Source organism: Thermobia domestica, chromosome 3 (assembly GCF_964235325.1).
Source record: "Thermobia domestica chromosome 3, izTheDome1.hap1.1, whole genome shotgun sequence".
In the NCBI taxonomy this organism is placed as follows: Eukaryota; Metazoa; Arthropoda; class Insecta; order Zygentoma; family Lepismatidae; genus Thermobia; species Thermobia domestica.
Window position 1 is genome coordinate 305079133 of NC_137456.1, and position 23667 is coordinate 305102799.

At 34.6% G+C, this 23667-nt stretch overlaps 1 protein-coding gene across 11 annotated transcripts in view; it reads right to left on the bottom strand.

Moving 5' to 3' along the window:
* Positions 1-23667, bottom strand: part of OtopLa (proton channel otopetrin-like a) — a 598778-nt gene that overhangs the window by 110242 nt on the left and 464869 nt on the right. For 10 of the 11 annotated variants that reach the window (XM_081752534.1, XM_081752533.1, XM_081752532.1 and 7 more), the window contains 2 exons: positions 15762-15908; positions 10922-10984 (listed from right to left, as the gene is read on the bottom strand). In XM_081752534.1, the coding sequence (XP_081608660.1) occupies positions 10922-10984; positions 15762-15908 (210 nt within the window). The remainder of the gene's footprint in view (positions 1-10921; positions 10985-15761; positions 15909-23667) is intronic. The other variant, XM_081752536.1, reaches the window with a different exon arrangement.

The following is a 23667-nucleotide window of genomic DNA, read 5'->3' on the forward strand; positions in this document are numbered from 1 at the left end:
GGATTCCTTTACTTCTATCCTTCTATTCAACCTGGAAATAGTCGAAATCTACAGTTCTCAGCGCCCCAAAACGGATTCCATTACTTCTATCCTTCTATTCAACCTGGAAATAGTCCAAATCTACAGTTTCCGTTTCCAACACTGACCGGCATAGAGTAAAAAATGGTAGTATACGTGTACTGAGAAATGTTTCTCTTGTAGCTTCAGCGTTCCAAGAATGTTTCTATCTCCTCACCTCATTACACTTAAAAAAAGAAAGAAAATAAAAAAGAAAGAAACCAGACCACGTGCACAAAAAAAAACATAATCCCTCATTTATTTTGCTTTTTGTACAAGTACCAGTATGCTTAAGGAAGATCTCCACAACTTTATACAATTTGTTTAAGTCGTTACGCGTATAATATTTTGCCTGTTACATGAGAGCCTATCAGAGTATAATGATAACGCGCTATTCACTAGTACAGTGGTTCTCAACCTTTTTTTGACCAACAACACACTTCCAGGACATCGCGACACACTTGTATGGTATTTTTTTTATCATAAATAATAATATAATAACATTTATTATTATAGTGAAACCAATTAATTTTTATAATTACTCTATATAACACTGAGAATTGTTGCTACCGCTGGAGACGTTGACTGGTACAGTCTATCTCGATTTTCATTAATTATTATTAAATTCTTCATGATTTTTTAATTCTAAAATTTTACAACACACCTTAGGGGGTCTGCCTGACACTCCAGTGTGTTGCAACACATCGGTTGAGAACCACTGCACTAGTGTGTCAAACCAGTATGTAAATTAGGTTATTGATATTGGGATATTGGGAATCAACTGGATACAACGGGCTACAGATGCAATAATTCAAAATGAGATATGACACCTCACCCCACACACGCACACTATCTGACGATAGTAATAAATAAGAAATATATATTAAGTCAGTAACTTAGAAATAATAAGTTAAATATAGGGTCTATATCGCCCGAGATTCCTTTATCTAATGTGTTTGGGTATAGGATCGAAAATATTTTACATTTTATAGTGACAATTATAACCAATAACTTAGTTAAGCTGGGCGACAGTGAAACCTAAAGAACATTATATATATATATATATATATATATATATATATATATATATATATATATATATATATATATATATATACAGGGTGTCTCAAAAGTCCCTTGACATAGGATTACTCTATTATTATCGGAGTTACAAAAAATGTAAGAGGGGAAACCGTCTTCAAATATGATGTTTTTAATCTAAAGTGAAGGATTTTTTTTTTTAATCGGACGAGTCGTTTGGGCTGTAAACTCTCTATGTCCCCAATGTTAAATGAAAATGCAACGTTGCCATTTACCTTGACCCACACCCTGTTTTTTTCTCTTACATTTTGTTGTAACTCTGATAATAAGAGTTACTCCTATGTCAGGGGACTTTTGAGACACCCTATATATATATTATGGTAGCTTCAGTAAACCTATAAATAAAGAAGTCGAAAGTGAATAGTTCACATTTCATTTCGGTATATTGCTTACAGATTAAAACTACATGAAATGACACACACACACAAAATTTGCATTTGACAATACAGTGAAACTATTTATTACTACATGGTTCGAGGGATCACAAGCATCCGCGACAGGTGTGGTTCAGTCAGATTCTTTGGGATATCAAAATGGGATTGAAGGTGAAATCCTCCTCATCTCCCTGGTAACTGTTACCCTCTGTCAAACTTAATTAACTGGAACATATTTTCGTAGTTTTGTGCTAATACAGTGTAACGCGGTGAACCATCTCTGTTTTACTGGCTCCTAATGCGTATATTTTGCGCTTATTAAGTATTCACAAAACGAATATCGCACTTTTGTGCAGCCTATAAATTTGCGTGTAGTGTGTTTAGAATTGTAAACAACTACTCTACCTTTAGGAGAAGTAAGAATCAATTTACGTAGATGCGAAGGGTGCGTGTTACTCAAGTTTTTAGAATACCATTTTTTATTTCAGTATAGATACGACAAAGTTTCACAACGAATAGAGAAAATCCTGGACGAACACTTTCTAAAAATGAGTTCCAATTATGCTCTTGATGAAATGTAGCACGGAAAATCAGATTCTAATTTTAGTAACACAGTTGCAATCATGAAGTATTCATAAAACATTTTTGTGTTATGAATTTCCCAATGGAGTGTGTAGAATTGTAAGCCATCTGTTCAGTATTTTTACATTTATGAGAGCAATAACCGTCTATTTAACAATGGAGATTAATCGATCCACAGAACAGAGAGAAAATATACTAGTACTGTGGTTGACACTATTTTTGTTATCGCAATAACAAGTTGACGTCAGAGGTGAATTAAATTCAATGATTTAATATTTTTAGACTTCCAAATTATGACCTGTATAACAAGTTTATAGAACGACCCTGTTTGTCCTGCCGTTTCAGCAAACCATTTCTTGATACGGTATTTCATACCATCTATAATTACGTGGGAATCTACTATTATAACCGGAAGTAGAAAATCATACAATTTCCGGTTTTAGTAGAGGGGCAAGAACAGAAGGATGCTATTCTTGGGATGCCCAATTCATCTATCTATCTATCTATCTATCTATCTATCTATCTATCTATCTATCTATCTATCTATCTATATCTATATCTATCTATATATATCTATATCTATATATATATATATATCTATATATATCTATATCTCTCTCTCTCTCTCTCTCTCTCTCTCTATATATATATATATATATATATATATATATATATATATATATATATATTAAATCAACTTCTCGCTTTCTCCTGTTGTTTTCGTTCTGCTAATTATCAACACGCTGGTGTTGCACAGAAAGGAGACGAGATGAGAAACAAGGTTTTCTGCTTCGTCTCGTAAATTTTGTAAGAATCTAGTCTCGTCTCTTTTCTCGAATAAGTCTCGTCTCAACTCTAATAACTCTTTCTTGTCTCGCATCGATTCTCGAATAACTCTCGTCTCGTTTGGATTTTTGAATAAGTTCTCCTTGTTTCGTCTCGTCTCATTTCTCGAATAATTCTTTCTTGTCTAGTCTCATCTAGATTCTCGATAACTCTCTCTCGCCTCGTTTCAATTCTCGAATAACTCTTTCTTGTCTCGTCTCGATTTCGAATTACTCCTCATCTCGTCTTGATTCTTGAATAACTCTTTCTCATTATGTCTCCATTCTCGAATAATTCTTTCTTGTCTAGTCTTATCTCGATTCTCGAATAACTCTTTCTTGTCTCGTCTCGATTCTCCAATAACTCTTTCTCGTCTCGATTCTCAAATAACTCTTGCTCGTGTGTCTTCGATTCTTGAATAACTCTTTCTTGTCTCGTCTTGATTATCGAATAACTCTTTCTCGTCTCGTTTCAATTCTTGAATAACTCTTTCTTTTCTCGTCTCGGTTGTCGAATAACTCTTTTTCGTCTCGATTCTTGAATAACTCTCTCTCGTCTCGTCTCCATTCTCGAATAATTCTTTTCTGTCTAGTCTTATCTCGATTTTCGAATTACTCTTTCTCATCTCATTTCAATTCTCAAATAACTCTTTCTTGTTTCATCTCGATTCTCGAATAACTTTCTCATCTCGATTCTCAAATAACTCTTTTTCGTGTGTCTTCGATTCTCGAATAACTCTTTCTTGTCTCGTCTCGATTCTTGAATAACTCTTTCTCGTCTCGATTCTTGAATAACTCTTTCTCGTCTCGATTCTCAAATAACTCTTTCTCCTGTGTACTCCATTCTCGAATAACTCTTTCTTGTCTCGTCTCGATTCTCGAATAACTCTTTCTTGTCTCGTCCTAATTCTTGAATAACTCTCGTATCATCACCATTGTCGAATAATTCTTTCTTGTCTAATCTTACCTCGATTCACGAATAACTCTTTCTTGTCTCGTCTCGTCTTGATTTTCAAATAACTCTTTCTCGTCTCATCTAAATTCTCGAAAAGCTTTTCTCATCTTCTTTTGTAAGTTCATATACAAAATTTATGAAGTGATTTTTTTTTGCTTAATTTCACCAAAAAAAAGTTATTATAATCCTTCCGTGTCCCGAGAGGTCAACGAAGAGTGAGATATAGAAACATTTAAACCATAACTATTATTAGAGTATAATATGTAATGACTTGCATATGTATAAATATTGATAAATGCTCTTCATCATGTTCCTACGATCACTTCATCAATGTATAGTGTTTATGCTATGAGCCAAGTAACACTAAAATAGTGTTTACAATCTAAGACTTGGAGAAACTATTGTTGTGCACGAGGTTCGATAAATATCTCGTCTCGTCTCAAAAATGAGACGAGAATTTTCATGTCGCTAATCTCGTCTCGAATTTTTGAAAAAGTACTTCTCGTCTCATTTTTCGAGACGAGACTATACATTTTTTGCTTCGTGGTCAGCACTGCAACAGATTGACAGTTGGACGACTACTACGTAGTTCTCTAAAACTATCTATGCACAGGGGCGCATCCATGGCGGTGGTCGACCGGGTCAAGACTTCCCCAAACTCGACAGACATTTCACACTTCTTTTTTAAAGGAAACTACTGTACAGGGTGGTCCAAAAGTAGGTATACAGTCTCATATTGATCGGCCCATGGCATTTTATATAATTTTACTTATTGTTATCCATACAAGTTTAGTTTATTTGTTTTTCATTTCTTTACATTGAACTTGGAATAGAATGAAACAAATAAACTCATCTTAGTAAACTAAAATGTCATATTTCATCAATACAGGGCTGTATACCTACTTTTGGGCCACTCTGTATAGTTGCTCTAGAAGATAAAAGGTTGATGTACATACTGTATATCTGTACTCTTTCTTTTCCTATAAAAACAATATTTAGTTTTATTGTTTCTGCTGAGAATATACGTGATGGTACTTTAAAATTATACGAGGGCCATTCGGAAAGTAATCTCGGGTTAATAAAGAAACACCGAAGTAAATACGAAGAATTTATTATATACATATGAAAACTACTTCTTTGCTCTAATTCTCAACATAGTTTCCATAAGCATTCAGCACTTATCATATACCTTAGAAATTCCATCAGCATAAAAATCTCCCGCCTTTGCCTTGAGCCAACCTATGACCGCATCTTTCCGCTCCTTATCATCACTAAAGCGGAAATTTGTGGAAATTCATCGGAAAGCTCCGAGATTATGAAACGTCGATTTTTACGAACTTTTCCATCAATTTTCTGAACCTGTTGATCAGTGACCACTGATGGCCAATGCCACTTCTCTCTTCGTCATGAATGTTGGTCCACTTTTAAATGAACGAACCCCTTCACAAACAACTCCTTCACTCATCCACACTTGATCCACACGATCGAGACTTCCTCAAACTGTGCCAACCTGTGACAAAGGCCCGATGAATAACTACTGCCGAATATTCAAAAGTTAGAAAACCTATAACAGTTCGCACCTCACACTTGGCGGGATTTTCGATTGCAGCACACATTTTAAGAGGCTACACAAGTGAAACTAGGACCAGACAATCTTCACTTCAATACAGTATAACACAGACTGATCTACCGCGCATGTCTGTGCAAAGGTGGAATCGCTGACCAGGGACGTACGCAGGGGGTGGGTCCTGGGGTCCGGACTCCCCCCCCCGAAATCCGGACTTTTTTGTAAATTTAGTCTGATTTTAGGGACAATTTTATAATTTTTAATATAATTTAGATTGAAATTGTGTTTGGACCCCCCGAAAAGCTTTGGACGCCTGCCGAAATAAATTCCTGCGTACGTCCCTGTCGCTGGCTCTACTACTTCACGCTCAGTGACCAATCGGAAGTTATTTTTCGAACGCGCCTCGTATATCGTTTTATCGAGTGAAGAATAATAATAGCTCAATACTACTTAGACAAAGTGACTATTACTGGTGAACCTCACAAACTTCGAACCCATCGACATTAATTTCTGAGTGCACACCTGCCATAGCATAATTTGGAATTCTAAAAGTACATAATAATCAGCTAATCTTCGGTAAATTACTACTATAGGAGACACTCTCTTAGAAAACAAATTTTAGTTATAAAAACATCAAAATCATTGCCAGTAATGCTTGTTGATTTGACCAAGTAATATGTGATTGCAATGAAGTACACCATTCAGAAATGAGAGAGTTGTGTTTGCGTGACAATGGAACATTTGAACAGAGCTCATTGGTTTTAGGTTATCGCTTCAAGTTGCTAGGAAATTCAATTGGCTGCTTGGCAAAATCGAATTCAACACGGAAATGGCTGTTTCATTTGATTACTCCGTTTCCGTACTCAACGGAAAAGACAGCTAACAAATCTAGATTGAAGAAAATACCGCGAAGGACTTCATTCATATGGGCTATATATAGATCGATTAGATGAATAAATCCTGACAAAGATGGAAATGGAAGATACACTTTCCGCAACGATAATAATAATAATAATAATAATAATAATAATAATAATAATAATAATAATAATAATAATAATAATAATAATAATAAGATTGACAGGTCTTAGAAAGAAACAAATTGTTATAGAGAAGAGGTGTTTTGTTTTGTTTGTGTAGTTTAGCATTCCTTTTCAGACGAAGGCTACATGAGACGTGGACCTACGTACAGTTTAAAGTGGAATCCGAAGTACCGTAACGCGTTCAAATTTCAATGTCCTCTCACCGGGAATCGAGCTCGGAACCACATACGCCGAAGGCAAGAGTCATGGCTACTAGACCAGCAGAAAATGACATAAATAATGTGACATGAATGATGTATTACGTTGTAAGATGTTTTCGACTCTAATATCTTTACTAAAACCGGAAGGTTACAAATACGATAGCACTTCCGGTTTCAACTGAGAAAATATCACGCTATATAGCCTACACTAAACTCTGCATATGATATACAGTTCTTATTGATGCGTAATAAAAAAATATGCAATCCTATTTAGGAAATCATCCGTATCCCTTTTTCACATAATATGAAGTGTTAACGTGAAATAAAAGCAAGGATAGGAATGGCGAAAGAAGCCTTTAGGAGGAAGAAAATACTGTTTTGTGGGACCTTGAATGAAGAGTTGAGAAAATGACTAATAAAATGCTTCGTGTAGAATATTGTACTGTATGGATCAGAGACATGGACATTACACGAAAGTGATTAAAAACGACGAATGGAAACTTTCGAAATGTAGGTGCTGAGAAGAATGGAGAAAATTAGCTGAGTCGGGCGGAAAATGAATGAGAGTGTGTTAGAAATGATGTGGGACGTTTTAGATATTATTAAGAGGCCTTATCACTGCGAAATTAAAATACCGCCAATTTTACAGTAATTATGCGATATCTTCAACTAGATAAGATATAATCAAAAAGTGAAACAAGAGCTCCCTAGACAATATTATTTTACACGAGATATTGTTATCACGACTTACTTATCTCCTTTCGATTTCCAGCCATTTCGAAAATCGGCATTTATTTTCGCGTTTCTAAATGGCTGCCAATCGAAAGCTACTAGAGGACTCGTGATAACGGTACTTCATGCAAAATAATATTGTCTAGCGCTCTCTTGTTCCAGATTTCGATTATCTTTTATTTACTTGAAGATATCACATAATTACTGTAAAATTAGCGGTATTTAATTTCGCAGTGATAAGACCTCTTAAGAAGAAGAAAAGAAACTGCATTAGAATTGGCTAAGAAGGAACTGTGTCATAAGGGACGCGCTACAGGATATGGTGGCAGGAAAAAGAGGTAGAAGGCGAAGGATACTACAGTTGATGAACGGTATTGAAACAGAAAAATCGTATGTGAAGAGAAAGAGCTTAGCAGAAGACCGTGGAGCATGGAAGATTCTCAGTTGCAGCAACAGACTTGCCAATAATAGCAGAATACCTATGATAATACTGATGATGGTTAATTACGTGTCGTAATCAGCAAGATAGCTATCTACCAACTGCGAGACCCGACTTCAACCCCCCCCTGAAAAATGGAACTATATTCTCGTTCTACCCTTCTTCGAATGTGGCCCAGGAGTTTTTTTTTTTTCGGCCTCTGTGAACCGGGTGCGTGAAGAAACTTGAGGCTAAAGCGACTGTAGCGAAATGCTAATTAAATCACCTCCCAATGAAGCGAAGTCAAGTAGATACAAAACCTAATGTCCACTTTGCAGTGTTGCCAACAGATGGGCTCAGAAAATACCTAAATATCGCACAGACTTTAGCCAAGAAGGGCTAACTTTTCTAAAATTGTAGCTAAAGTTATACGAGTATCTAACAGAATTTTATAATAAAGCAAGGGAAATATGACACCATTTTACTTTTAATTTACTGTAATATCGTTCCTGCACTGAGGCAAAAAGAAAAAAAAACTAATTTTTAGTCTAGAAAATCCAGAGAGGTCAAATTTATCAGAATTCTGAATCTGTATCTGTATAATATTTTCTGTGCCAGGCTACGTACAGGTATGCTGCTTAGCCAGGACCAATCTGTACAGTAGAAATAGAAGAAAATAATGTGTCTTCCTCGGCACGTGCAGAATACAGATAATCATGACTATAACTTTGATAAACGTTATCTGGTTTTGTACGGATATTACACCATTCCATTCTTATGTGCGATTTAGATGTTGCTTCTTGATTGGATATAAACATGCAGGGAAGAGAATTGAGTAGCAACACTTAGAAAAGTTTTACAAAACACTCGTACAAAGATAAGTACTATGTATGCAACATTTAGGCTGGCTGACATTGCTTCAGCGTAATCCCGACTTCCCAATGGCTTAGTGGCTAGTACACTTGTGCCTTCGGTGCTCGTGGTCCAAGGTTCAATTCCCCGTGTACGAGCAAAAGGATTAATTTCACATAATTCACTTTCATTAAGCATCTGTCTCCTTTAGACTAAACGTGAAACGTTAAACTTTAAAAAATAATAATTTGAGTTTCGAATGCAGAACAAAAAACCTGCACTAACCCAGATTGCAGTTCTCCTGCTGTAGCAGAAGCGGAACCAGGGGAGTCTGAATCTACGGATTTTTCCATCTAAATTCGCCCAGTTTTTCTCTCCGCGTGGTAGTCTCAAATCAAATACTTTCATCTTTAACCCGTACTTACAATTATTTACAACGCGCGTGGAGTCTCTGTTTCGATCCCAGTTCTTACCAAGTGGGCTTTGTTGTGAACAAAGACAGAGTGTGTGCGGTTTCCCCGGGTTCTCCCGTTTCCTCACATTTTCTTCATTCCAACGTTTATCATCAATCTTATCATTGCAATTTCCCTTCACCTCGGTGCATAATCATGGTATGTTAAACTCCAAGAAGGAAAGAAAAACTGTTTCATGTTTCCTTAAGTGTGCCTTCGGACGGCAGCTCCACGAATCGTACCGAATTCTCCCGATGCATAACACCTGAGACAAAACAGTTCTATGATTGATGTAGAGCAGACTTCTCTATAGATTCCTTGAAAGCAAGACCGTGTGGTGACAAGCAGTTTATACTGTGACAGTTGATGCACGAAATCTATGCACTCGCAAACTGTGCAGGTTGTGGTTCGGATCTCACATAAATAGATTCCGTCCTTTATTACCTTCGTGTTGAATAAGGGTATAACACATAAAACTCAAAAACAATCAAACTTTAAAAAAAAAACGTATCCTTGTTGCGTCAGTTCTGTATATCTTAAATTGTACTGAAAATAATTACTTTCAAGTAATATATAAAAGTATAATTTCCGTAGCGCTTAACTGGTTAGGAGATGACAAAGAAATTACATAATAAGCCAAGTGAATGTATTTACTGCGAAATATCGTTCTTAACTAACGAAAGGCTAATTTTAATAGCTACTAATTCTACTCCAATTCTAAGTGGTTTTTACTTCATTCTATCGCAAAGTAACCATACGAAACTTACTTTTTTTTAAAAAAAAAAAAAAGTGTAACTATCATTTTTTTTTAAATTTTACAATACTGTCTACAAAATCACTAAATCAAGCGTAATAAAATAACTAGCAGAAAGCTCGCGAAATATTTTCTTTTGTCAGTGCAGTACTTTAGTTGAAACTAACTTCTACATTTCGCAACTAAGTCATAAAATTGTCTTCGGTGGAAATTTCATGTTTTATTATTGATTGATTTTAAGAGGAAGCAGGAGGATACTGTTAGTATGGGCTAAGAACTTCCATTTAACATGGATCATAAACACTCTTTCTTTATACTGTACCGGGTGTATGAAAAGTCAGGGCCATTTTAAGAGTAAAGATACGGAAAATCGAAAAACAGAAAAACAATAAACACGTTACTAGAGACATCTGCCACCTCCATTTCCAACATTTAGCACAGCCACACTGTGTTCACTAGAGAGCGCACAAGTATATGTTCTGGTTCCTCAAAACCTCGGCTTCAACTAACGAAATGTTTACCTCGATTCCATCATCCACTCCCCAGTGTTGTCATAGTATGCATTAGTTATGAAACTACCCTCGTATAATTAATTACAATTTTACCCATCCATCGATACAGTTGTATTAAAGTATATGTAATTTACCTTGAATCATTGTACTATTAAAAAAAACTTCACAGACCCCAGATATATTGTACACCGTATAACTCCACAGCTCTTAGCCCATACGATACAATCCACTCTTGATCCCTCTTAAGAAGTGTACACTAGTCAATGTGTGTTAAGATAGCAATTGGCCATTTACAGATTTGAAACTTCTTTCGGTGTTAGTGATTTCAAAGCAAGGTAATGATCACCATGCATTATTTCAAATACAAAGAGAGAGCTGTGTTTTTGGTTGAGGCCTAGGAAATATAGAATTTCTTCTAGCAACAAGCACAAGCAGTGATTGCAGATCCTGATATTTTACTTTTTTTTCGGGGAGATACATATTTCCTTTATCTCTTACCTGTTCTGGATCTGTTTGAAGTTTTCTATCCATGTATTTGTGCTTGCGTGGATATGCCTCCTGCTGCGAAATCAAATAGGTTTATTCCACAGGCGACACATGTACACAGTTTGCCAGCAAAAAAGTTCATATTTTCCCCACCTTTTGTATCCTCTTTTGTCAACAAATTCGAAATGAATAGACCAATTCGAGAATTCGAGTACAATGTACTGACGAAGAATTCAAGTAATTATTATTTTCTTTTTAAAAAATCTTGATGTTAAAGTAGTATGAATAAATGTGTCGATAAGGAGTTCTGACGTTGAAGTGTATTTCAACTAAGTAGCCACGAGATGGAGCATGGATGAAAAAATAGTAGTTATAACTGTATGGTTATAAGTATTCATTTGTCAAAATGTATCCCAATAGAGAATCTAGGTAATGGAATTACAATTGACGAGATATACAGTAACAAACAGATGTTCAAATAGATTTACAAGCTTTGAAAAAGTTCGATCAAGTACTAGTATCTAGGTAACGAGATTACTCTTGATTAGGTATATCTAGGGACAAATGAGTATGGATTAAGTACTCATGTGTGTTGAAATGATTCTCATTGAAGTATCTTACTGTTAGTAACGAGATCTTTGATGAAAAATATGTAGGAGCAAATGGGTGTCATGAAGTATTCATGCACTGAATAAGTCTTAATCAAGTATCTAGGTAATAAAATTTCTCTTGAAGTATATCTAGGAACAACTGGATGTCTATGAAGTATTCATGTATGCTGAAATAAGTCTCAATGAAGTATCTAGGTAATACTATTTCTTTTTGACGAGTTTATCTAGGAACAAAGTGGTGTAGATGAAGTATGCATGTCTTGAAATGAGTCTCAATGAAGTATCTAGGTAATTTTCTTGATGAATTTATCTAGGAACAAAGTGGTGTCGATGAAGTATGCATGTGTTGAAATCAGTCTCAATGAAGTATCTAGGTATTTTTTGATGAATTTATCTAGGAACAAAGTGGTGTCGATGAAGTATGCATGTCTTGAAATGAGTCTCAATGAAGTATCTAGGTAATAGAATTTATCTTGATGAAGTATATCTGGGAACAATAGTTTTCCATGAAATATTCATGCACTGACATACGTCTCAGGTAATGGGATTACTCTTGATAAAGACTGTATGACAAAAGTCTTAATCAAGTACCTAGGTAATAAAATTTCTCTTGAAGTATATCTAGGAACAATTGAGTGTCTATGAAGTATTCATGTATACTGAAATCAGTCTGAATGAAGTATCTAGGTAATGGGATTTATCTTGATGAAATATATATAGGAATAATAGATTTCAATGTAGTATTCATGCATTGAAACAACTCTCGATCAAGTATCTAGGTAAAAATGGTAATTCTTGATAAAGTACATGTAGGAAGAAATTGCTGTCCATGAGTACTTATTTGTTGAAATAAGTCTCAGTCAAGTATCTAGGTAATGGAATTACTAGTGACAAGGTATATCTAGAAATAAATGAGTGTTGATGAAGTACTCATGTATGTTGAAATGAGTCTCTATGAAATATACAAGTAATGAGATTTCTCTTGATGAAGAATAAGTGTTCATGAAATATTCATGTGTTGATATTCCATGAAGAATGTATTTCATGAAAGGCATTTCTATAAATATATGATGATTCAATATTCATGTGGCAAAATGGGTTTAGAATAAATATACCCACGTGATCAAATATTTGTATCGAAGCATTCACGTGAAGCGTAGATAACAAAGTTTTCTTTAAGTTAACCAAAATTCGTATTCAAATTGGTGCCATTATTTCGAGATTTTTTGACATGTCGGTGGTGTATGAAGATTCTTGCTGCCGACTGTACTTTAGCATTACTATCTCTTTTTTTTTCTTCAGACGAAATAAATAAGAAGAAAACAAAATAAAACCCAAAACAAGATAACAAACAATGTTGCTGGCAGCCTTTGATAACATTAGAACATTAAATAAAAGTACAAATTGAAAATTAAATTCAAAGAAAGAACAAATATACATAGTTCTAGAGTGTGAGTCAACAAAATGCCTGAGTGATTAGAAACATCCGATAAACCTATAACATATTAGTAGTTAAAGGATTATTACGATACACATGCGCAAGAAATTGTACTATATTTTCCATTGCATATTGACACTACTATACGTAGATAGTAAGTTGAATAAGGAAAATGTAATTACACACTGTGTGTATTTTGAAATTTCATCTAACAAACGGTTTCTAAAGAGCCTGGTTCTTCGGTTATTTAGAAACACATAACTTCTATCTAACCATTTGATATAATTGATCTTATTGAAAATTTAAGCGGAAATCTTTTATCAGATGTTGCTGATGCCATAAACGTGGACTGCAATCTAAATACTGTTCATTTCAACTTTGGAACTATCTGTAGCTTGAATATAAATACATACTGACCAAAGCTTATTATTATTAATATACGTTACAGTTTTGGTAATATACTTTGATCAGATTTTAATTTAGTTAAATTACCTGTATATATGGATTCCGATATTTCCCAAGCCAAATTCCCATCTTGAAAAGGGTTCTAGAAATGTTCCACGAACGATGGATGTTCTGACTAAGAACTGAACCCATTTAACCTATTGTACTTTATACATGATAATACTGATTACTTGATCATTACGTTGGTTCGGGTGGAAAGTATTGAAGAATCAATGTGATATTTCCCTCGGTGAAATACCCTTGTCATAAGCTATCAAAGTATTGATGAAGAATCAATGTGATATTTCCCTCGATGAAATACCCTTGCCATAAGCTATCAAAGTATTGATGAAGAATCAATGTGATATTTCCCTCGATGAAATACCCTTGTCATAAGCTATCAAAGTATTTATGAAGAATAAATGTGATATTTCCCTCGATCAAATACCCTTGTCATAAGCTATCTTTCAAAAACTATCCATGAGATACAGTATCTTTCAATGAAGCATCCATACTATATAGAATTTCAATGAAGTAAACAAATGATAAAGTATCTTTCAATGATGTGTCCATGTGATAAGGAATCTTTCAATGATGTATCCAAGTGATAAAGTACTTTTCAATTATGTATCTAAGTGATAAAGTACTTTTCAATGAACTACTCATGTGATAAAAGTATCTTTGAGTGAATTCCTGATGACGATAAACTGTATGATGATGAAATATCCATACACGAAAATGAATCATCATGAAGCATCTACGTAATAATATTATTCTTGAGGAAGTATATCTAAGAAGAAATAGATGACCTACCTATCCATATGATATAAAATATCTTTCAACGATGCATTCAGGTGATAAATTTATATTTCAATGAAGTATTCATATGATTAAGTACTTTTCGCTAAACTACCCATGTGATAAAATATCTTTCAATGATGTACCCATGTAATAAAGTATTTTTCAATGAACTATTCATGTGATAAAGTATCTTTCAATTAATTATAAACTTACATAACTGTATGATGATGAAGTACCATTGTGCGAAAATGAGTCATCATGAAGAATTTATGTAATGCTATCCTTCAGGAAATATATCTAAGAACAAATTAATATCCTACGTACCCATGTGATAAAATGTCTTTCAACGATGCACTCGTGTGATAAATTTATCCTTCAATGAAGTATTCATGTGATAAAGTACTTTTCAATAAAGTACACATGTGATAAAGTATATTTCAATGAAGTATCCATGTGATAAAGTATCTTTCAATGAACTAGCTATGTAATAAAATATGTTTCAATAAAGTACCAATGCAATAAAATATCACTAGAAGAAGCACTCATGTAATGGAAGGTGTTTCGATATGTGTCATTTCACTAAGTAATTATTGATAAAGCATCTATGAAATGAAGATATCTCGATGTAATATTAATACTATAAAATATTTCTCGGTGAAGAATATATATACAAATAAATGACTGAAGGTGAAGAATTCGCGTAATGAATTATTTCTCGATGATGATAATGATATATGTTTCCAAGTATTCACAGTGAAAAATTTCTCGGTGAAGAGTATGAATTGGTGTGCATGTAATAGTGAAGCGTCCACGTGGTGAAATGTGAGTTAAAAATTATTAATATGAAAATTATCTCTTACTGATGTGTGTGTATGTGCCAGTGTAGCAGCAATATGAAAAAGTTTTTTGTTTAAGAAGCGATGTAATGAGATGTGTCTCGCTGGCATATTCGTATGGTGGCATTTGTATCAATGAAGTATACATGAAATAAACAATATCTACAGTATATGATCATCCATGTGATAACAAAATATTCACGTCTTTCAACAAATAAATAACATGAATAAATATATATCCATGAAGTACTTTTGTCATGGTATTTAGTTCGATGGTGTATCCAAGTGATGAAATATATTGTAATGAAGTATCTATTTGAAGAAATACCTGAATAGTGTTCATATGATGAAGTATGTAAATAAAGTATTTATATAATGAATTGTAAAAATAACAAAAGGACATAAAATAAGAGATTAGGGATGATCTACAAAGAATTGCTTCAGCGATCTTATTGCTCATTGATATTAACATCTTGTTTAGTAATATATGTTTCTAATCTCTCGAGTTGTTTTACTCACCCAGTTTCTTTTAAATAACAAAACTTTAATATATAACCAAAAAAAGAACATGCAGAACATGTAAAAAACATTTAAAGCACATCAAAGTGAACTAACATAATAATCGTTTCAACATTACCACTAAGAAATTCGACAAGATGATCAACCTTAAAAAGAAAGAAAGAAAAAAAGTAGTAAAAACATTTGAAGATTCTGGTACTTACCTGGAAAATGTTGGCTCTATTTCGAGCCCCTTGTGCGGCTTTCTTCTTCTTTTTCTTTTCTGTTTTTTGGTTATTTTCGCGAAGTAAATAGCAGAACACGTACAACAGGAACAAGATACTTGCTCCGTAGAGGTATGTGAAGAATCCCTGAAAATATACAAGAAAAGAATTCAATAACAATGTAGTCTACTCAAAAAAATAGTAACAGCAACATCGTACAAATTTAACGTTGCTAATTTCAGTTTAAAATTCTTATTGTGTGTAAAAATTTAATATGTGTTCGCTAATTTCTGTACAGTTTTTTTTTTTTTTAATGTAAATATTTCATAGTGCTCGCTAACTTCAATCGTAATAAAATTAGTTACGGAGATTTGGAGAACACTAGTAGAACTTTCAAGCTCCCCTTTCCTTCTTTAGGAGTCGAATCTCGGAAATTTCTGTCTAATATGCAATATGGGTATAAAGAGATTATTTCTGCAAAATTTAAATATTTTACTTTTAATAGTTTCAGAGATCTCATAACGAGTGAATCATTGAGCGAATTAATAAATTTAGTCTTATAGGTCTGAAGGTTAGATCAAGATCATTGGTGCTTGACTCAATTCCATTATTATTGGCTAGAAGCATTGTCGAATTTAAAGCACAATGTTTCTCAAATTTTCCAATCTTTCGGGGAAAAAGAAAAAAAATTCTGGAAGTTTTACACCAGTAGGTATTATATATCCTTGTTCTTACGATTCATGGCATGTTAATAATTTGACAAGAATTACTGTGCGTTTGACTGTGATTTGATATGTCTTAATTTCTAATAGTAAACAGTTACGCTGATAGGTATCGCCACCTACGCTGCCTTTCTGTCTGATATCAATAGATGTCACTAGCATGCAGATATTTTCCCGATTTAAAACTATTGCAATATCTCCTCATATTTGCAAACAACATCACGTGCTTCAGCACAAGGATCACCAAGCATCAGCCGACGGATACCATCTCCGATGAAATATAACGAGAACATGGAGAAATAAGAGGACACGAAATGTCACGAAGAGGAACCCTACAACCCCTCCACAGGCCCCGCCTCCAAAACTGGCTATAAAAGAGGACGTACAGAGGCAGGAGACATTAGTTACCAACAAACCACATCCTACCTACTTCTCCAATATGCTCTCAGCGGGAGAGACTCCCTAACGTAACCTCATATCAGCACTGCTTCGGACAAGAGGTTCGTTACCAATCTCCGCGATGCACTGGGCAAGAGATAGGTCTACTATTACACCTCTGCGCTGCTTCCGGCAAGAGGCCTTTTACCAATCTTCGCGCTGCATTTGGCAGAGGATATTATCCCACTTCTGCACTGGATTGGGCAAGAGGTTCCTAACCAACAACCATAAGACCTCCGCGCTGCTCTGGGTAGGAAGTGCAACTTACAGAGGAAAAACATTAGAGATATTACTTATTTTTAACTCCGTGTACAAAACTGATAGAAACTTCTATAATAAATAAGGTGAGTGAAAAACAGATGTGTCACTTCTCTACCACGTATTATTACACTATTATGACGACTTATTTGCAACATAAAAACTATACTGTTTCAATTGAATTATTTCAAGATAAGACAAGGGCTTTAAACCTATCTAGGTTTGATCATTACTATTTCTGTATTTTTATTATCTTAAACTGTATTGTTTCACTTTGGTTATTTCAAAATGGATAGTGACGATCAGTGGCGTATGTAGGGGGCTTCCGGGCTTAAGTCCCCCCCCCCGAAATCTTACTATAGTAAAGTATATGAAATATCTCGCAGATTTTTCACATTTTGAGGCAAAGTCCCCCCGAAAGTTAGCAAAGCCCCACCGAAACAAAATCGTAAATACGTCACTGGTGACGATACTGAACCATGAAAGTGCTTTACTATTTCCTATTAGGACAAGGATTGAAACCATTTTAAGATTTGACCATTAATATTTGTGCAATGTTAGTTGGTGAGTAAATTCGAAAGAAAAACAATGTTAAATGTAAGCAATTACAACTTTTAATTAAGCATGATTTTGAACCAAATAGTGTACAACGGGCCCGAAGGCTTGAGAGGAACTAACTAATTTTTAATAAAAGTCTTATAAGCAAATGTAATCGGTGAAGAGGTAACTCGAAAACGTGATTTTGATTCATAACAACCACCCATCTTTATTTAATCTGCTTCAGGTGCGGAACCACTTTTTTTTGGGGGGGAGAGGTCGAAAGGAAGGGGGGTCTAATACGTCTACGTAGTATTATACCTGTGTTATTCTGGACCCGAAAAGATGATAAGTAATTGTTAATTACTACTACCTATATTCTCAGAACATCCAATAGAACTAATTATTTTTATAAGGAAAGGAATGATACAGATGAGGTGTAAAATAAAATCTTTACACTACATTAACCATTTCTCTTTTAAATAAGTGTAGTTACTTGAAGAAACTGTACAAATGTTAGTCGGTTTGAGAGGGCGCAGTGGTTCAATGGTAGAGCGTTCACCTCCGGTACTTGGGGTCCCTGGTTCGATCCCAGCTCGCGCCGTGTGGACTTTGTGGACGACGAACACCGTGCTTGTGGGTTTTCTCGGGATTTTTCCGTTTCCTGCCACTTTCTTCATTCCACCATTTTATTCATTTCTCATCAGCACCGTCTCCTTTAGCCTAACCGGCATAACCGTGGAACGTAAAACTTTTCAGATTTCATTTCAAATGTTAGTCGGTTACAAAGTTATGAGAAGACTCTGGACCCGGTAAACCCCCTCCCCGTGAGTACGCCTCTGATCTGCTCTAGAAACCATAAAAATTTCATACCTGAATCCCTTATATTAAAGGATATTTATGAACGTCCTGAAAATGATGCATCTTTAAATGAATAGCACATTATAACGTTAAACTAGGTATTGTATTTTAAATCGCTGTCCTGTAAAATCTAGAAATCAAGATCGGCTCCTTCACCGACGTTGTGTTCCTACAAGGTGAATGAAATAACTAAGCAATCACTTTTAAATTATTTGGTTTTTGATTTCATTTCTTTCGTTATATTTCATGTTGTCTCTTTCATTATTTCTTTCTTTACATTTTGTATTCTCGTACACTTTTATTACGAACATCTTTCTTTATCGAGAACTCCTCACTATCAGAATGTCATCTATTTCCAAAGTTTATCTTCCGCAACTTTTTTTTTTCTTTTTAAATGACAAAGATCCATGTATCACTGAATCTCATTTTAACACCCATTCTGTTTGTCATTGTAATCCCTAACACTTATCCTCTATTCCCTCTTTATCCCTTCTGTCTACTGGAATCTTAGATTGTCTGGCTCCGTCGTGGGTCACCAAAGGGACCTTTCCCATAGAATTTATCGCTGAAAGCGAGTGCTGTGTAAATCACCAACTAGCTTAGGATATCAAATCGTAATGATAGTAGACTTAAAGATACAAGTTTCTTCTCCAAGAGAAGAAAGAAAGAAAGAAAAACTTTTGTTTTAAGAGAAGACTGCACTCAAAGAGCTAGGAAGGTCGTGAGAAAACAAGAGATAACAACAACAAACGTTTCCATTTCTACTTCTTAATTACTAAAAACCGAACTTTTTTATTCATTCACATCAAAATGTGTTCTTGCTATATTTCTTTAAGAGCCTGACATACTAAAAATAGTTCAAATTTTTTCTTTTGCTTGTTTATCATAACTGAAAGGAGATAATGAAATGCAACGTACGATAATCATAATGTTATTCCACAACAGAAAATATGAACTGGAGGGAATTTTCAGTGTTGCCATCCATAGAAATTTCAATGTTGCCATAATAACATTTCCCCCTAAATTTAAATTGAGGTAGCGACTAGAGGAACAACTCAACTGCATTTAATTACGTATCACGTTGTTTTGGAATTCTGTGAACTACTTTTTTTAAATAAATATTATTATTTAATTTTAATACATGCATATTAAAACTATTTTGTTTATTATAAAGTAAATACAACTATCATTTAAAAAGTAGTTCACTGAATACCAAAACAACATGATACGTAATCAAATGAAGTTGAGTTCGTTCCTGTAGTCGCTGCCATAACTTAGATTTTCGGGGAAATATTCTGAAAACACTATAATTTCTATGGATGGCAACACTGAAAATTGTTCATATTTTCTGCTGTTGAATAACATTATCTATGATTGTGGTAAGTAGCATTTCATTATCTCCTATCACTTATCAAAAACAAGCAAAAGAAAAATGGTAAATTTTGTATTATTTTTAGTATTTTAGGCTCTTAAGGGGCTTGAATAATTTGTTTCTGATTGATTTATAATGGGGACTATTTTATTAATTTCTTCTTTAAAATGAACGGGAAATACATATATTGTTTTGATTAGACTGGTTATTTCCATAGTTCTATTTAAATTTCTCTTTAATTCGAGTAAATTAAATTGCGTGACATAATTTTAATATGCATAATCTAATTTAATTTAAATAATATTAGATTGGTGTGAACGAAATATCTGCACCAAGTTCGTAATTTTCAAAGTCCAAGAGAATGAAAACAATATCTCATCATCAGCATGGATATTCTGCAATTATTGGCAGGTTACTTGCCGCAACTGAGAAGCTTCCATGCTCCACGACCTTCCACTAAGCTCTTTGTCTTCAAGTACAATTTTTCTGTTTTGATATCGCACTATTTGTAGTCTTCTTCGTCCCCTCCCTCTCTTTCCTGCCACCATACCCTCTAGCACGCCCCTCATAATATAGTTCCCCTTCTTAGCCAATGTCCCAAATAAGTTTCTTTCTCTTCCTAATAATATCTAGCTAATCAAAATAATTGTCGCCTGACCAGGATAACAGTACCAATTTGGGCTGGAGCGTCAGTGATGTGTTTACCGCAGTTACTGGTCGCTCGCGATGGCAGAGGAGAGAGGATTGTCTCACTGCTGCAATGTATCCAATCGTTTTCTAAAATTGCAGTTTAGAGCAGCGTTTCGCAACCTTTTTCAACTTGCGGCACACTACGGGTGTAACTTGAATTATCGCGGCACACTCATTATTATTATTATTTGCAAATATAAAATAGCATGGTAATTTTTTTTCTGTGATTGCTGATATTCTCGCAGAGATGAAAGCTCGATCACTGGTTTTCCCCTATGCTAATTCACTATGTTTATTTTTTTATTCTAGTTTTAAAATAGAAAACAATTGCAATGAAATATAGGACTCAGATTTTTAAAAATACGCTTTCTTTTTCGAAAACTGTATCCAACCTTTCACAAAGAACGAAGATCACTAAATAACGAACGAACAAACAAATGTCTTGTACTTTTAACTTTGCTGTTTTAACCAAAACCGGTGCATATTATTGCAATCACACAGCTTGCGGTCCGTCGAAACACAGCTGTTGAACAAAGTGCTGTTCTGTCATTTACGTGCGAATGAGTGTTCTACGAACGTTCACTTAACGCGTACCGTACAAACGCTTCCATTTCTCGGTGTTAGTATGACTCTCAATTGAAGCGTAACATAGTAGCTAACCGTGGAAATGTGTACGAGCCGAAATACTGTCTGCTACACAGTAATAAATGTAGAATAATATATTACAATTACAGTAATTTTTCCATGGTAGAAATTCATAGTAAAGTGAAATACAAAAATATACATTTTTCCCTATTTCTTCCAATTTGGTTGCTATAGAATTAATAATTTTGTTTCGATTTCCTCCCGGTACACCAGCAGTCCAGGCACACCGGTTGGGAAACGTTGGTTTAGAGAAATGTGCGATAGCTTGTAAATGTAAGTTTAAATCAAGTTAAGGTTAAAGTTAAAGCTTAAAAAAATATATACGGTACCTAAAAGTAAACTCATAACACTGATCTCGTTTCAGAACAACACGTGCAAAGTAATTCTCTATAGGAAGACATATTCAATAATCGTGTATTTAAGAACAGACAGTTCACTAGCCTGCTACATAACACCTATCCACTACAGACGTGTTCCAGCAAAGATTTTCTAAATATGAGTGCAAAGGTTGTAATTAGTTGGTTTCAGTGGTCGAAGTGAGACGGTATGCGGTGGTATGCCATACCGCCTCTGGTTTTTCAGTGATCAAGACATACAGTCACTGGAGAGTAGATGTTAAATATCTTTAATAAATACATTTTTATACATAGGAATTGAGAAATAAGTCTGTACGTAAAAAAATTTTACTTCTTACGTAGAAATACAGTAATTTCTAAGTTGACAACACCGACATTTTAATCTTTTTCCTATCTGTTATTTCTAAAATGAAGTGTCTTCAAAGAACTTCTTCTAGTTTATATCTTGATGTGCCATATTCAATTGTTTATTTCGTATGTATGTGTATTGTATGTCTTCTTGTCTTAGTTCATATAGGGTATTAAAAAAAGTGTCGAGTTTTTGAGCATGGCGGATTTAGGGGTTGTCTGCTGTGTAGGCGGATCTTCCGGGGGTTTCGAATACCTCTCATTCAAGTGGGGGATCCGGGAGTTTTCCCGCAGGAAATTGTTAATATAAAAACTCGGTTTCTGAGAATTTCCGTGTATAATTCTCTATAATACAACGTAAGGGAATATATATTTTTTTCAAGAAAGTTGTTGGCGAGAGATCAAGGTCTCACCATGTCCTCCCTGTAACTAAAAAGAAGCTCTCCCATGGTTTTAAATCATTATGTAAACAGAAATCTTTTAGGCAACATGCCCTCACTTATTTCACTGCAGTTAGATAGCCGGTGTGTAGAGTCAAAATCGTTATAAAACATACCCCCCCTGCCTTTTTTTCCACTTCGAACACTGGTTGGTTTTATTTATTTGTAACATGAATATACCCAACATATTTTTTACCTGTTTAGGAAAAAAAAATATCGTCATACTGTTCTATAAAGAAAATAATCAGACGCTTCACAAATTGTAATACACGCAAATTATTTACAAAATTACTATCTTAAACCAAAAATAGACTACTCCAAATCAAGGATGGAAATGAGGAGGAACGCGAGGGGATGACGTCTCCTTAGCACGATGAAATTGCCGAAAACAAGGAAGAATATCAGTAGTTGTTAACAAAAAATGGGAAACTTGGACGGTGATCTTGATCTTATTTGGTTATTGTTTATTCTATAACCAAAGCTGTCGCTTTAGTCGGCCATCCACGAAAGTTCGCTTGCGCTTACCCAGATCAGTCCATATCTATTAAATGATCATCACTGTAGTTCTGGAATTTCATTTCCATCCCTGCTCCAAACAACAGAACTAGGTACCCCTATTAGTCTCAACTACAGACATAAACGTTCAACTTAAAGAGGCCTCGAAGTACAGATATGTGAGATAAAAGGTGTATGAGTGCACAGTATTTAGCAGATACCTTACCTACAGCCAATGCTGAAAATGATATTCTTTCATTTCGGTACACACGGTTTTACCATGTTCTTAGCAAGCTTACGGAACACTGAAGTCGTAGGCCTATATTGCAGATGGCAATAGTGACGTAATTCGTCAACTCTTGTAAGGTATGTGAATTCTGCCTGTAAACTTTGTTTCAGATAACCCTACAAGAAGAGATCAGGACTATTGAGATCTGGGGATCTGGTAAGCCATAGTTCTTTAAAAATAATCCTATCGCCCAAAAAAAAAACATTTCCTCAATACAGAAGTGGTTGAATTCACTGTATGGAAAGTTAAAACATATTGTTGTAATCTCCCTCTCCTTGCTCTCTTCTCCTTCCTCATACGCATTCATTCACATCCATTCGCTACAAAGTATACATATAAGACAACAATGAACAACAATGAAACAAATAATAAAGTTTTAAACAAAATTGAGTAATGTTTTAATTGAGTTGACTTGATTTTGAGTTTAACGTCCCTTTCAGCAGCGAGGCTATATG